This window comes from Callionymus lyra, unplaced genomic scaffold (genome assembly GCF_982586985.1).
Source record: "Callionymus lyra unplaced genomic scaffold, fCalLyr1.hap1.1 HAP1_SCAFFOLD_362, whole genome shotgun sequence".
In the NCBI taxonomy this organism is placed as follows: Eukaryota; Metazoa; Chordata; class Actinopteri; order Syngnathiformes; family Callionymidae; genus Callionymus; species Callionymus lyra.
In genome coordinates this window covers 8,060-20,612 of record NW_028258733.1, presented here as the reverse complement: position 1 = coordinate 20,612, position 12,553 = coordinate 8,060, and the positions used below count along the sequence as shown (strand labels likewise).

At 46.3% G+C, this 12,553-nt stretch overlaps 2 protein-coding genes across 4 annotated transcripts; one reads left to right on the top strand and one right to left on the bottom strand.

Moving 5' to 3' along the window:
- The first annotated feature begins 126 nt into the window (after positions 1-126).
- LOC148057919 (uncharacterized) lies at positions 127-798 on the top strand. The gene is made up of 3 exons (XM_087782707.1): positions 127-213; positions 274-603; positions 659-798. Exons 1-3 carry the CDS (start codon positions 141-143, stop codon positions 664-666), a joined length of 411 nt encoding a protein of 136 aa, XP_087638833.1. The 5' UTR covers positions 127-140; the 3' UTR covers positions 667-798.
- mettl6 (methyltransferase 6, methylcytidine) lies at positions 666-2,506 on the bottom strand. 3 transcript variants are annotated; one of them, XM_087782706.1, is made up of 5 exons: positions 1,858-2,506; positions 1,649-1,799; positions 1,422-1,592; positions 940-1,081; positions 666-885 (listed from the first exon to the last, which is right to left on the bottom strand). In XM_087782706.1, the coding sequence occupies exons 1-4, from the start codon at positions 2,077-2,079 to the stop codon at positions 942-944; spliced, it is 684 nt and encodes a 227-aa protein (XP_087638832.1). In that variant the 5' UTR covers positions 2,080-2,506; the 3' UTR covers positions 666-885; positions 940-941. The 3 variants fall into 3 exon arrangements, with proteins under 3 accessions (XP_087638832.1, XP_087638831.1, XP_087638830.1); XM_087782705.1 differs by having other exon boundaries at positions 1,662-1,799; XM_087782704.1 differs by having other exon boundaries at positions 1,422-1,799.
- Positions 2,507-12,553: the final 10,047 nt, after the last annotated feature.

The window sequence follows — 12,553 nt, the reverse complement described above, 5'->3', positions numbered from 1 at the left end:
GGTCACAGCAGAACTCTGGCTCGTTCTGCACCTCCAGCTCTGTCCTGCAGGAGGCGCTGCTCCCTCAGAGGAGGTTCTTGTGGGCGAGTCATGTGACCTCAGCAGACAGGAAGTCGAGCAGGAGACTCAGAACCCCCGACATGTTGGCGTGTGCAGTCTGGATCCTGGTGCTCGCCTCGGGCTGCTGTGCGGGCCCGCTGGAGTCCGGTCCAGGTGAGACCCGCCACAGACCAGGGAAGGCGGTGAGTCCAGAAGTTCCATTTGTCTTCACAGAACCTCTGGTGCTGAAGTACCACCAGCGCACCATGACGCCCCCTAGTGGCGCCAGCTTCCAGCTCAGCTGCACGGCCCAGTACGCGCCCGAGGCGTGCGGCTGGGTCCACGTGTTCTGGTGCCGAGACCCGCCCAACTTCCAGGAGCTCAGAGACCCCGGCAGGTTCTTGACCACCGTCAACGAGAGCAGCGGCGCCGGCGGGCGGCGGCGGACGGTGGTGACCCGGATCCTGGCGGCGAGGCGTGACGACAGCGGCCTGTACCAGTGCATCGGCGCCTGCGAGGGCGCCAACGCCGCGGCCGGTCACCTGATCACCGTGAGAGTGGACGGTGAGTGGACGCTCGGCGCCGACGCTCTGGACCTGAACCGTCTTCTCCTCTGCAGGCGTGTGACTCGTCAACCAACTTTATTATCAAACAACATAAACGTCCTTCAGGCATCCGGCGGGTCAGCTGACCCGGTCTCTGTGTGGTGATTGGTCTTCATGAACCTGCTCTGCAGGAACACCCTGCCGACGCTCAGGCCTTCTTTGCGGTTCACGGTCTCTCGGGTCACGTACTCGTTGGCGACGCACAGGAAGCCCGCCTCGGAGAACATCTGCGCCAGGAAGTCTGCGGGACCAGGAGAGCGTGAGCGAGCGCCGGAGCGGCCGATCGACCTCTGACCTTTAGAGAAGAAGTAGGACCGGGTCCCGTCCTGCCGCACGTAGAAGTTCTCGCCCAGTTTGCTGCTGGACTTGAACCTGGTCATGGCGTGGTCGTGCACGCCGTAGTCTCGGAACAGAACCACACCCCCCGCCTTCAGAACCTGAGGACGAGAGCGTCACCTTTGACCTTCACACGTTTCTTCATCATCGTCACAAACATCAAAGTTATGATCAGTTTGATATTTTAATAAACGTTCAACATTAAGATTCAATACAAATATGAGTCATGTGACCACAGTCACATGACTCATATTTGTATTGAATCTAAAAGACTATGAACTAACTAGATTCGAGACCCCGGGTCCCAACATGTGGACCTCCTGCCCCCGCGACCCGTGGCAGGATCAGTGGAGCTGAAGGTTCTGAGATGTTTCAGTTGATTGACATGTTGACAGATCATGTGTTGGGGTCGCGGGGCAGCAGCGGGTTCAGGGCACTGACCCGTCGGATGTTGAGCAGGACGTCCTTCATCTTGTCGGGGTGCACGGCCGAGAGCACGAAGACCAGCGTGGCCACGTCCAGACCCGCCTCCGGGACCTGGAGCCTCAGGTCGTCTCGGGTCAGGTCGCAGGCGAAGACCCGGCAGCGCTCCGGGCGGAACCGAGGGTCCTTCTGCGGACGGAGCCAGGACGTGACGGGGGGACGCGCGACACACCTGAGGGTCTCACCTGAGGGTCTCACCTGCACGAGGTCCACGGCGCGCGGCGAGAAGTCGCAGGCGTGGACGAACACGTTGACCTGCTGGTCCTCCAGGAGCGGCAGGAACAGGTTCCCGACCCCGCAGCCCGCCTCCAGCAGCACCAGCGGCTCCGGGTCACCCTGCACACAGGTGGGGGTCACGTGACCCGTGCGCGAGGTCACGTGATGAAGGACTCACCTGCTTCCAGGTGCGCAGCTCCTGGAACTCTCTGGAGGTCCAGTGCCGGTCCTTGAAGAAGTGGGTCGAGTTCCGTTTGTAGAACAAGTCCCAGTTCTTCTGCGCCTCCTGCTCCAGCTGCAGCTGCTTGAATGACGTCACCAGAACCTCTGTCCGGGTCACATCTTGAGGCGGGTCAGGGGTCACATCTTGAGGCGGGTCAGGGGTCACTCTCCCCGACATGATGGCTGGTGACGTCACGTTGGCCGAGCATGAAGTGTCGATCAACCAGACGAACAGAAACGCGGGCCTCGTGCCACCATCCGGTCCGCTCGTTAAATCCTTCCGGGTTCGCTGGTGACGTCAGCACGAACAGCGCGAGTGTTCTCTGACGACACGAGTGAAAATATCTATTTTCTCTTACGACACTTTGAAGGAGGAACGCTCGCGTGTTTACGATGTCATCAGGGACGAACGTTAGTGACGTCAGAAGGCAGACGGAAGAGTGCAGGTGGGGACCGGAAGTTGAGCAGGACCGGATGTTTGGCTAACATTAGCCACATGCTAATCTCTCTGACGTGTTTGTAAGTAAATAAGTAGGTCATTTATATGTATATAGAACTTTTCCAGACCAGGGTCACAAAGCGCTTAAACAATCAAAACAATATTCAATAAAATATATACTTTGTGACACGGAGGCTGTCAGTACCATAGACATATTTACAATAGACGCCGCATCGACTGCAGACGGATGTGTATAAAGCGCCGCCATCTTGGTTCAGTGTCAGCAGCGGCATCAACTACAGTGAAGGAGATTCTTCTGGTTCTTCTACAGAAAATACAATTATTCACTGAATTCTGAGCGTTTGTTCCGTTTAAGTCTTCAAACGTGTAGTTATGATGCCTGTGATGATGTTTTAAAAATGATGGTTTTACTCGTCATGTTGTCGTCAGACGACGCTTCTGTGCTCGTGGATCTGATGATGAAGAAGAGATCTAGTGGATCACTTTTCACACGTAAATGTCATTAATTATAACATAGTCTCGGCAGGTTGTTATTAAATGATTGATTATTTTAATGTTTAGCTCTTTTGTAATCAATTGTTTTTGTGAATCTATTCAAGTCCAGTTTCATCAGAAGTAACTTCTGTCAGATGAGTTTAATTTCTAAAAGTAAGAGGTTCAGGTGAAATATATATATATATATATATATATATATATATATATTTTTTTTTTCAAAAGTTTGGGGTCACCCAGAAAATGTTGTGTTTTCCATGAAAAGTCACTTATTTACCACCAGTTGTAAAATGAATAGAAAATATATTCAAGACATTGACAAGGTTAGAAATAATGATTTTTATTTGAAATAAAAAAAAATTTCCTTCAAACTTTGCTTTCGTCAAATTTGCAGACCTTGTTCATTCTAGCTGTTCATTTGTTGAGGTGATCAGGAGAAATTTCACCCCATGCTTCTAGAAGCCCCGCCCACTCGTTGGATTGGCTGGATGGACACTTCTTCGTAGCATACGGTCAAGATGCTCCACAACAGCTCAATGGGGTTCAGATCTGGTGACTGCACTGGTGACTCCATTACAGATAGAATACCAGCTGCTTCTTCTCTAAAGTGTGCTTTGGGTCATTGTCCTGTTGTATGGAATTGGCTCCAATCAAGCTCTGTCCTCAGGGTATGGCATGGTGTTGCAAAATGGAGTGATAGCCTTCCTTATTAGAATCCCTTTAACCCTGAACACATCTCCCACCTTACCAGCACCAAAGCAGCCCCCGACCCTCAGGTTACCCCCACCATGCTTGACAGATGGCGTCAGGAACTCTTCCAGCATCTTTTCAGTTGTTCTGCGTCTCACAAATGTTCTTCTATGTGATCCAAACACCTCAAACTTCGATTCGTCCGTCCATAACACTTTTTTCCAATCTTCCTCTGTCCAATGTCTGTGTTCTTTTGCCCATATTCATCTTTTTCTTTTATTGGTCAGTCTCAGATATGGCTTTATCTTTGCCACTCTGCCCTGAAGACCAGCATCCTGGAGTCGCCTCTTCACTGTAGATGTTGACACTGGCGTTTTTTTGCGGGTACTATTTAATGAAGCTGCCAGTTGAGGACCTGTGAGGCGTCTATTTCTCAAACTAGAGACTCTAATCTTATCTTCTTGCTGAGTTGTGCAGCAGGGCCTCCCACTTCTCTTGCTACTCTGGTTAGAGCCTGTTAGTGCTGTTCTCTGAAGGGAGTAATACACACCGTTGTAGGAAATCTTCAGTTTCTTGGCAATTTCTCGCATGGAATAGCCTTCATTTCTAAGAACAAGAATAGACTGTCGAGTTTCACGTGAAAGTTCTCTTTTTCTGGCCATTTTGAGCGTTTCATCGTCCCCACAAATGTGATGCTTCAGATACTCAACTAGCTGAAAGGAAGGTCAGTTTTATAGCTTCTCTAACCAGTAAACTGTTGTCAGCTGTGATAACATAATCGCACAAGGGTTTTCTAATCATCCATTAACCTTCTGACCCAATGAACAAACACATGTACCGTTAGAACACTGGAGTGATGCTGGAAATGGGCCTCAATACACCTGTAGATATTACACCAAAAATCAGACATTTGCAGCTAGAAGAGTCATTTACCACATTAGCAATATATAGATTAGTTTAAACTTAGATTAGTTTAAAGCACTGTTTAAAAAAACAGTGCTTTTCTTTCAAAAATAAGGACATTTCTAAGTGACCCCAAACTTTTGAAGGGTAGTGTATATATATATATATATATATATATATATATATATAATATATATATATTCTTATATCATTAGGGCTGGTTCTGACAATTAAAATGTTTTTTATTTCATATTTCTATTTATAATATTGGGGAGAAATTAAAGTTTTAGTTCTAAGAAACCCAGGATTTTGGTCACTAAGAGTCAAAGGTCTTAACAATGGGGTCAAGGAGGTCAATGGGTTCAAAGAGGTCAAGGACGCACAACAATCCTATGGTCTTCAATGGGAGGACTGAGAAGAAATGAAAGACATGTGAGATTGGACTGACGTACCTGAGGACTGGTGACATATGATCCTCAAACTTGGTAACATGTTTACATTAAGCATATCTTCAATCATTTGCATAATGTGTGTATGATTTGCATCATTAATTAGATGATTTGCATAATTTATCAAACACAGAATTTTCCTGTTTCTTCGACAATTCTGACTATTTCCGACTCCAGAAAATGACCTTAACCTTAACTTTTATGATATTTCCAGTCAAAACATGACAATAACATTATACAATTTACATGAACATTAATAATCACAACATATACATCGTAGAGCAGAATATAAATCACAAGACTTTTGTCGGAACATATAAAGTCAGATCTTTGTCAACAATTAAGTTTTTTTTTTTACATCAATTAAAATGTATCGTGCTTGAATAACAGTGACAATAATACACTGAACTAAATTGACAATACATCAATATTTCTACAGCAGAAATACATGAAACTTTGTTTATTAATACTTAATCTATAAAGAGAAAAGATACTGTAATGTCATCATATCAGTGTATTTTTTTGAGAATCTATCAGTAATAGTTTCGTAGATTCTTCCGCGTGTGACTTCGCTCTCACTTCCGTAAAACCTTCACAAAAGCGCAAGTTTTTTAAAGTTGTGACTCAGACGCTCCTGTGAAGTTTATACGATGTGACTGTAATCAAACACACAAATTATATATCAAAGTGTTCCTAACAACAATAGCAGTTCTATTTCCAGTAGTTCTATTTCTAGTTGTTCTATTTCTAGTTGTTCTATTTCTAGTAGTTCTATTTCTAGTTGTTTTATTTCTAGTAGTTCTATTTCAAGAAGATCTATTTCAAGAAGATCTATTTCTAGAAGATCTATTTCTTTTTTTGACGTGATCACATGATTCTCCTGGAAATCTAACCAAATAAACATGGATCATGATTGTCCTCCATCATCAAACAGAGCCTACATATTCTTATATGTACATATATATATATATATATATATATATACACATAAGAATAGTACTGTATGCCAAAGTGCACAAAGTCCTGAAAGAAAATCATATTCAAAGACTCTCTTCCCTCCAGACTTCAGTGAAATACAAAGACAGAAGCTACTGAAGCTACAGAAGCTACTGAAGCTACAGAAGCTACTGAAGCTACAGAAGCTACTGAAGCTACAGAAGCTACTGAAGCTACAGAAGCTACAGAAGCTACTGGAGCTACTGAAGCTACTGAAGCTACAGAAGCTACTGAAGCTACTGAAGCTACTGAAGCTACTGAAGCTACAGAAGCTACTGAAGCTACAGAAGCTACTGGAGCTACTGAAGCTACTGAAGCTACAGAAGCTACTGAAGCTACTGAAGCTACTGAAGCTACTGAAGCTACTGAAGCTACTGAAGCTACAGAAGCTACTGAAGCTACAGAAGCTACAGAAGCTACTGGAGCTACAGAAGCTACAGAAGCTATGGAGCTACTGAAGCTACAGAAGCTACTGGAGCTACTGAAGCTACTGAAGCTACTGAAGCTACAGAAGCTACTGAAGCTACAGAAGCTACTGGAGCTACTGGAGCTACTGAAGCTACTGAAGCTACAGAAGCTACTGAAGCTACTGAAGCTACTGGAGCTACTGGAGCTACAGAAGCTACAGAAGCTACTGAAGCTACAGAAGCTACTGAAGCTACTGAAGCTACAGAAGCTACAGAAGCTACAGAAGCTACTGAAGCTACAGAAGCTACTGAAGCTACAGAAGCTACAGAAGCTACTGAAGCTACAGAAGCTACAGAAGCTACTGAAGCTACAGAAGCTACTGAAGCTACAGAAGCTACAGAAGCTACTGAAGCTACAGAAGCTACAGAAGCTACAGAAGCTACTGGAGCTACTGAAGCTACTGAAGCTACAGAAGCTACAGAAGCTACTGGAGCTACTGGAGCTACTGAAGCTACTGAAGCTACAGAAGCTACTGAAGCTACAGAAGCTACAGAAGCTACAGAAGCTACTGGAGCTACTGAAGCTACTGAAGCTACAGAAGCTACTGAAGCTACTGAAGCTACAGAAGCTACTGAAGCTACAGAAGCTACTGAAGCTACAGAAGCTACAGAAGCTACTGAAGCTTCAGAAGCTACTGAAGCTACTGAAGCTACAGAAGCTACAGAAGCTACTGAAGCTACAGAAGCTACTGAAGCTACAGAAGCTACAGAAGCTACAGAAGCTATGGAGCTACTGGAGCTACTGGAGCTACTGAAGCTACAGAAGCTACTGAAGCTACTGAAGCTACAGAAGCTACTGAAGCTACAGAAGCTACTGGAGCTACTGAAGCTACTGAAGCTACAGAAGCTACTGAAGCTACTGAAGCTACAGAAGCTACTGAAGCTACAGAAGCTACTGAAGCTACAGAAGCTACTGAAGCTACAGAAGCTACTGGAGCTACTGAAGCTACTGAAGCTACAGAAGCTACTGGAGCTACTGGAGCTACAGAAGCTACAGAAGCTACAGAAGCTACTGGAGCTACTGGAGCTACTGAAGCTACAGAAGCTACTGAAGCTACAGAAGCTACTGGAGCTACTGAAGCTACAGAAGCTACTGAAGCTACAGAAGCTACTGGAGCTACTGGAGCTACAGAAGCTACAGAAGCTACAGAAGCTACTGGAGCTACTGGAGCTACTGAAGCTACAGAAGCTACAGAAGCTACAGAAGCTACTGGAGCTACTGAAGCTACAGAAGCTACTGAAGCTACTGAAGCTACTGAAGCTACAGAAGCTACTGTGAAAGAAATATTGCTTTATTACAATATTAATGTGTTCACTTCTTTACCACAAATGCATATGTGTTCGAAACCACTGATTGCCTTAAAGCACAATGTGTATGTGTTTTGAAACTCCTCACAAGATATATCTCATCAGGGGTCAGCAAGATATATCTCATCAGGGGTCAGCAAGATATATCCCATCAGGGGTCAGCAAGATATATCTCATCAGGGGTCAGCAAGATATATCCCATCAGGGGTCAGAAAGATATATCTCATCAGGGGTCAGCAAGATATATCCCATCAGGGGTCAGCAAGATATATCTCATCAGGGGTCAGCAAGATATATCTCATCAGGGGTCAGCAAGATATATCCCATCAGGGGTCAGCAAGATATATCTCATCAGGGGTCAGCAAGATATATCCCATCAGGGGTCAGCAAGATATATCTCATCAGGGGTCAGCAAGATATATCCCATCAGGGGTCAGCAAGATATATCTCATCAGGGGTCAGCAAGATATATCCCATCAGGGGTCAGCAAGATATATCCCATCAGGGGTCAGCAAGATATATCCCATCAGGGGTCAGCAAGATATATCTCATCAGGGGTCAGCAAGATATATCCCATCAGGGGTCAGCAAGATATATCTCATCAGGGGTCAGCAAGATATATCTCATCAGGGGTCAGCAAGGGCAAGTGAAGGAACAGGGAACGAGTTGGGAGGGGGCAGGTGAGAAAAGATAACTGTGGGATGCTCCCTAACCTTGAGTGTTATCTGTAAGACTGTTTTGAACTACTGATGCTGATGCTGTGACCTGTAATGAATGTTACTGAGATCAAACTAAGTTGGGAGGAGGATGAGCAGAGGAGATGCTTTTGATGTAACTCCTCCACAAGGTGTTTTGCTTTCAACAAACTGAATAAAATGGGACGCAAGGCCTTCGTGGAACAGTTGGTGTGAACTAAACTAACTTCTGCGTTGGTTCTGCTCTTCCCTCCGGAGTGAAGAACAATCTCTTGCTGGTGTGAGTCTGAATCTTTTGCTATTGAACTGATTTGTCTGTGAAACTTTGTGAACAGTTTTTCTGACATTTTAACTTTGGTCCTTCGAGCCGGATGCCAACGCCCTTTCTTCGGTGGATGATCGACGACGCCTGAACCCCACGGTGCACCGGCCAGTGGGTCTTACAAACCCCTGGAAGACCTCCTTTCCACGAGGCCAGGAGTCGGACATCATCTACGGCATCCAAGACCAGATAAACTCCACCAGCGAAGAGATTGAGCTCAGTTACGTTTTCTGACCAAAGGTTGTGTCATTGTGATATAAAGCATCGTTGTATCAAATGAACGGACCGTGGGCCTAAAGGGGACAAACGTAGACGTCCCTCCTCGAGATCACTGTGTGGTCTAAGGCTGTATTATTGTAATACGGAGTGTCATTGTGACCAAAGGTACAAGTCAATAGAAAGAGGTTTAATGGTGTTACTGTAACATCAGAGCCATTTTCTCACTGAGAGGTTGTTGGGATTCTTGTCGGTCGAAACCTAACGGTGATAAACGTAAAACTGACCAAGAGTTTACAAAACCATCATAGAAATTGGAGTCTTGAGTAAAAGAAAGAATCTAAAACTGTGACGACTGTGAGTATAAACACCCGGGGAGCTCGCCTCGTCTGAGGTAGAAGTTTGACACCCGGTCGCCACCAGGCATTTAGCATTTTCCTTCGAAAAAATTCGGCAAGACACACACATGAGCGACATGAAGAAGGTACCAGAGCATGAAGAAGGTACCAGAGCATGAAGAAGGTACCAGAACTACATGAAGAAGGCACCAGAGCGACATGAAGAAGGTACCAGAGCGACATGAAGAAGGTACCAGAACGACATGAAGAAGGTACCAGAGCGACATGAAGAAGGTACCAGAGTGACATGAAGAAGGTACCAGAGTGACATGAAGAAGGTACCAGAGCGACATGAAGAAGGTACCAGAACGACATGAAGAAGGTACCAGAGCGACATGAAGAAGGTACCAGAGTGACATGAAGAAGGTACCAGAGTGACATGAAGAAGGTACCAGAGCGACATGAAGAAGGTACCAGAGCGACATGAAGAAGGTACCAGAACGACATGAAGAAGGTACCAGAGCGACATGAAGAAGGTACCAGAGTGACATGAAGAAGGTACCAGAGCGACATGAAGAAGGTACCAGAGCGACATGAAGAAGGTACCAGAACGACATGAAGAAGGTACCAGAGTGACATGAAGAAGGTACCAGAGCGACATGAAGAAGGTACCAGAGCGACATGAAGAAGGTACCAGAACGACATGAAGAAGGTACCAGAGCGACATGAAGAAGGTACCAGAGCGACATGAAGAAGGTACCAGAACGACATGAAGAAGGTACCAGAGCGACATGAAGAAGGTACCAGAGCGACATGAAGAAGGTACCAGAGCGACATGAAGAAGGTACCAGAGCGACATGAAGAAGGTACCAGAACGACATGAAGAAGGTACCAGAGCGACATGAAGAAGGTACCAGAGCGACATGAAGAAGGTACCAGAACGACATGAAGAAGGTACCAGAGCGACATGAAGAAGGTACCAGAGCGACATGAAGAAGGTACCAGAGCGACATGAAGAAGGTACCAGAGCGACATGAAGAAGGTACCAGAGCGACATGAAGAAGGCACCAGAGCGACATGAAGAAGGTACCAGAGCGACATGAAGAAGGTACCAGAGCGACATGAAGAAGGTACCAGAGCGACATGAAGAAGGTACCAGAGCGACATGAAGAAGGTACCAGAACGACATGAAGAAGGTACCAGAACGACATGAAGAAGGTACCAGAACGACATGAAGAAGGTACCAGAGCGACATGAAGAAGGTACCAGAACGACATGAAGAAGGTACCAAAACGACATGAAGAAGGTACCAGAGCGACATGAAGAAGGTACCAGAGCGACATGAAGAAGGTACCAGAACGACATGAAGAAGGTACCAGAGCGACATGAAGAAGGTACCAGAGCGACATGAAGAAGGTACCAGAACGACATGAAGAAGGCACCAGAGCGACATGAAGAAGGTACCAGAGCGACATGAAGAAGGTACCAGAGCGACATGAAGAAGGTACCAGAGCGACATGAAGAAGGTACCAGAGCGACATGAAGAAGGTACCAGAACGACATGAAGAAGGTACCAGAGCGACATGAAGAAGGTACCAGAGCGACATGAAGAAGGTACCAGAACGACATGAAGAAGGTACCAGAGCGACATGAAGAAGGTACCAGAACGACATGAAGAAGGTACCAGAGCGACATGAAGAAGGTACCAGAGCGACATGAAGAAGGTACCAGAGCGACATGAAGAAGGTACCAGAACGACATGAAGAAGGTACCAGAGCGACATGAAGAAGGTACCAGAGCGACATGAAGAAGGTACCAGAGCGACATGAAGAAGGTACCAGAACGACATGAAGAAGGTACCAGAGCGACATGAAGAAGGTACCAGAGCGACATGAAGAAGGTACCAGAGCGACATGAAGAAGGTACCAGAACGACATGAAGAAGGTACCAGAGCGACATGAAGAAGGTACCAGAGCGACATGAAGAAGGTACCAGAGCGACATGAAGAAGGTACCAGAGCGACATGAAGAAGGTACCAGAGCGACATGAAGAAGGTACCAGAGCGACATGAAGAAGGTACCAGAACGACATGAAGAAGGTACCAGAGCGACATGAAGAAGGTACCAGAGCGACATGAAGAAGGTACCAGAGCGACATGAAGAAGGTACCAGAACGACATGAAGAAGGTACCAGAGCGACATGAAGAAGGTACCAGAGCGACATGAAGAAGGTACCAGAGCGACATGAAGAAGGTACCAGAACGACATGAAGAAGGTACCAGAACGACATGAAGAAGGCACCAGAGCGACATGAAGAAGGTACCAGAGCGACATGAAGAAGGTACCAGAACGACATGAAGAAGGCACCAGAGCGACATGAAGAAGGTACCAGAGCGACATGAAGAAGGTACCAGAGCGACATGAAGAAGGTACCAGAGCGACATGAAGAAGGTACCAGAGCGACATGAAGAAGGTACCAGAGCGACATGAAGAAGGTACCAGAACGACATGAAGAAGGTACCAGAGCGACATGAAGAAGGTACCAGAGCGACATGAAGAAGGTACCAGAGCGACATGAAGAAGGTACCAGAACGACATGAAGAAGGTACCAGAACGACATGAAGAAGGCACCAGAGCGACATGAAGAAGGTACCAGAGCGACATGAAGAAGGTACCAGAACGACATGAAGAAGGCACCAGAGCGACATGAAGAAGGTACCAGAGCGACATGAAGAAGGTACCAGAGCGACATGAAGAAGGTACCAGAGCGACATGAAGAAGGTACCAGAACGACATGAAGAAGGTACCAGAGTGACATGAAGAAGGTACCAGAGCGACATGAAGAAGGTACCAGAGCGACATGAAGAAGGTACCAAAACGACATGAAGAAGGTACCAGAACGACATGAAGAAGGTACCAGAGCGACATGAAGAAGGTACCAGAACGACATGAAGAAGGTACCAGAACGACATGAAGAAGGTACCAGAACGACATGAAGAAGGTACCAGAACGACATGAAGAAGGTACCAGAACGACATGAAGAAGGTACCAGAGCGACATGAAGAAGGTACCAGAACGACATGAAGAAGGTACCAGAACGACATGAAGAAGGTACCAGAACGACATGAAGAAGGTACCAAAACGACATGAAGAAGGTACCAGAGCGACATGAAGAAGGTACCAGAGCGACATGAAGAAGGTACCAGAACGACATGAAGAAGGTACCAGAACGACATGAAGAAGGTACCAGAACGACATGAAGAAGGTACCAGAACGACATGAAGAAGGTACCAGAACGACATGAAGAAGGTACCAGA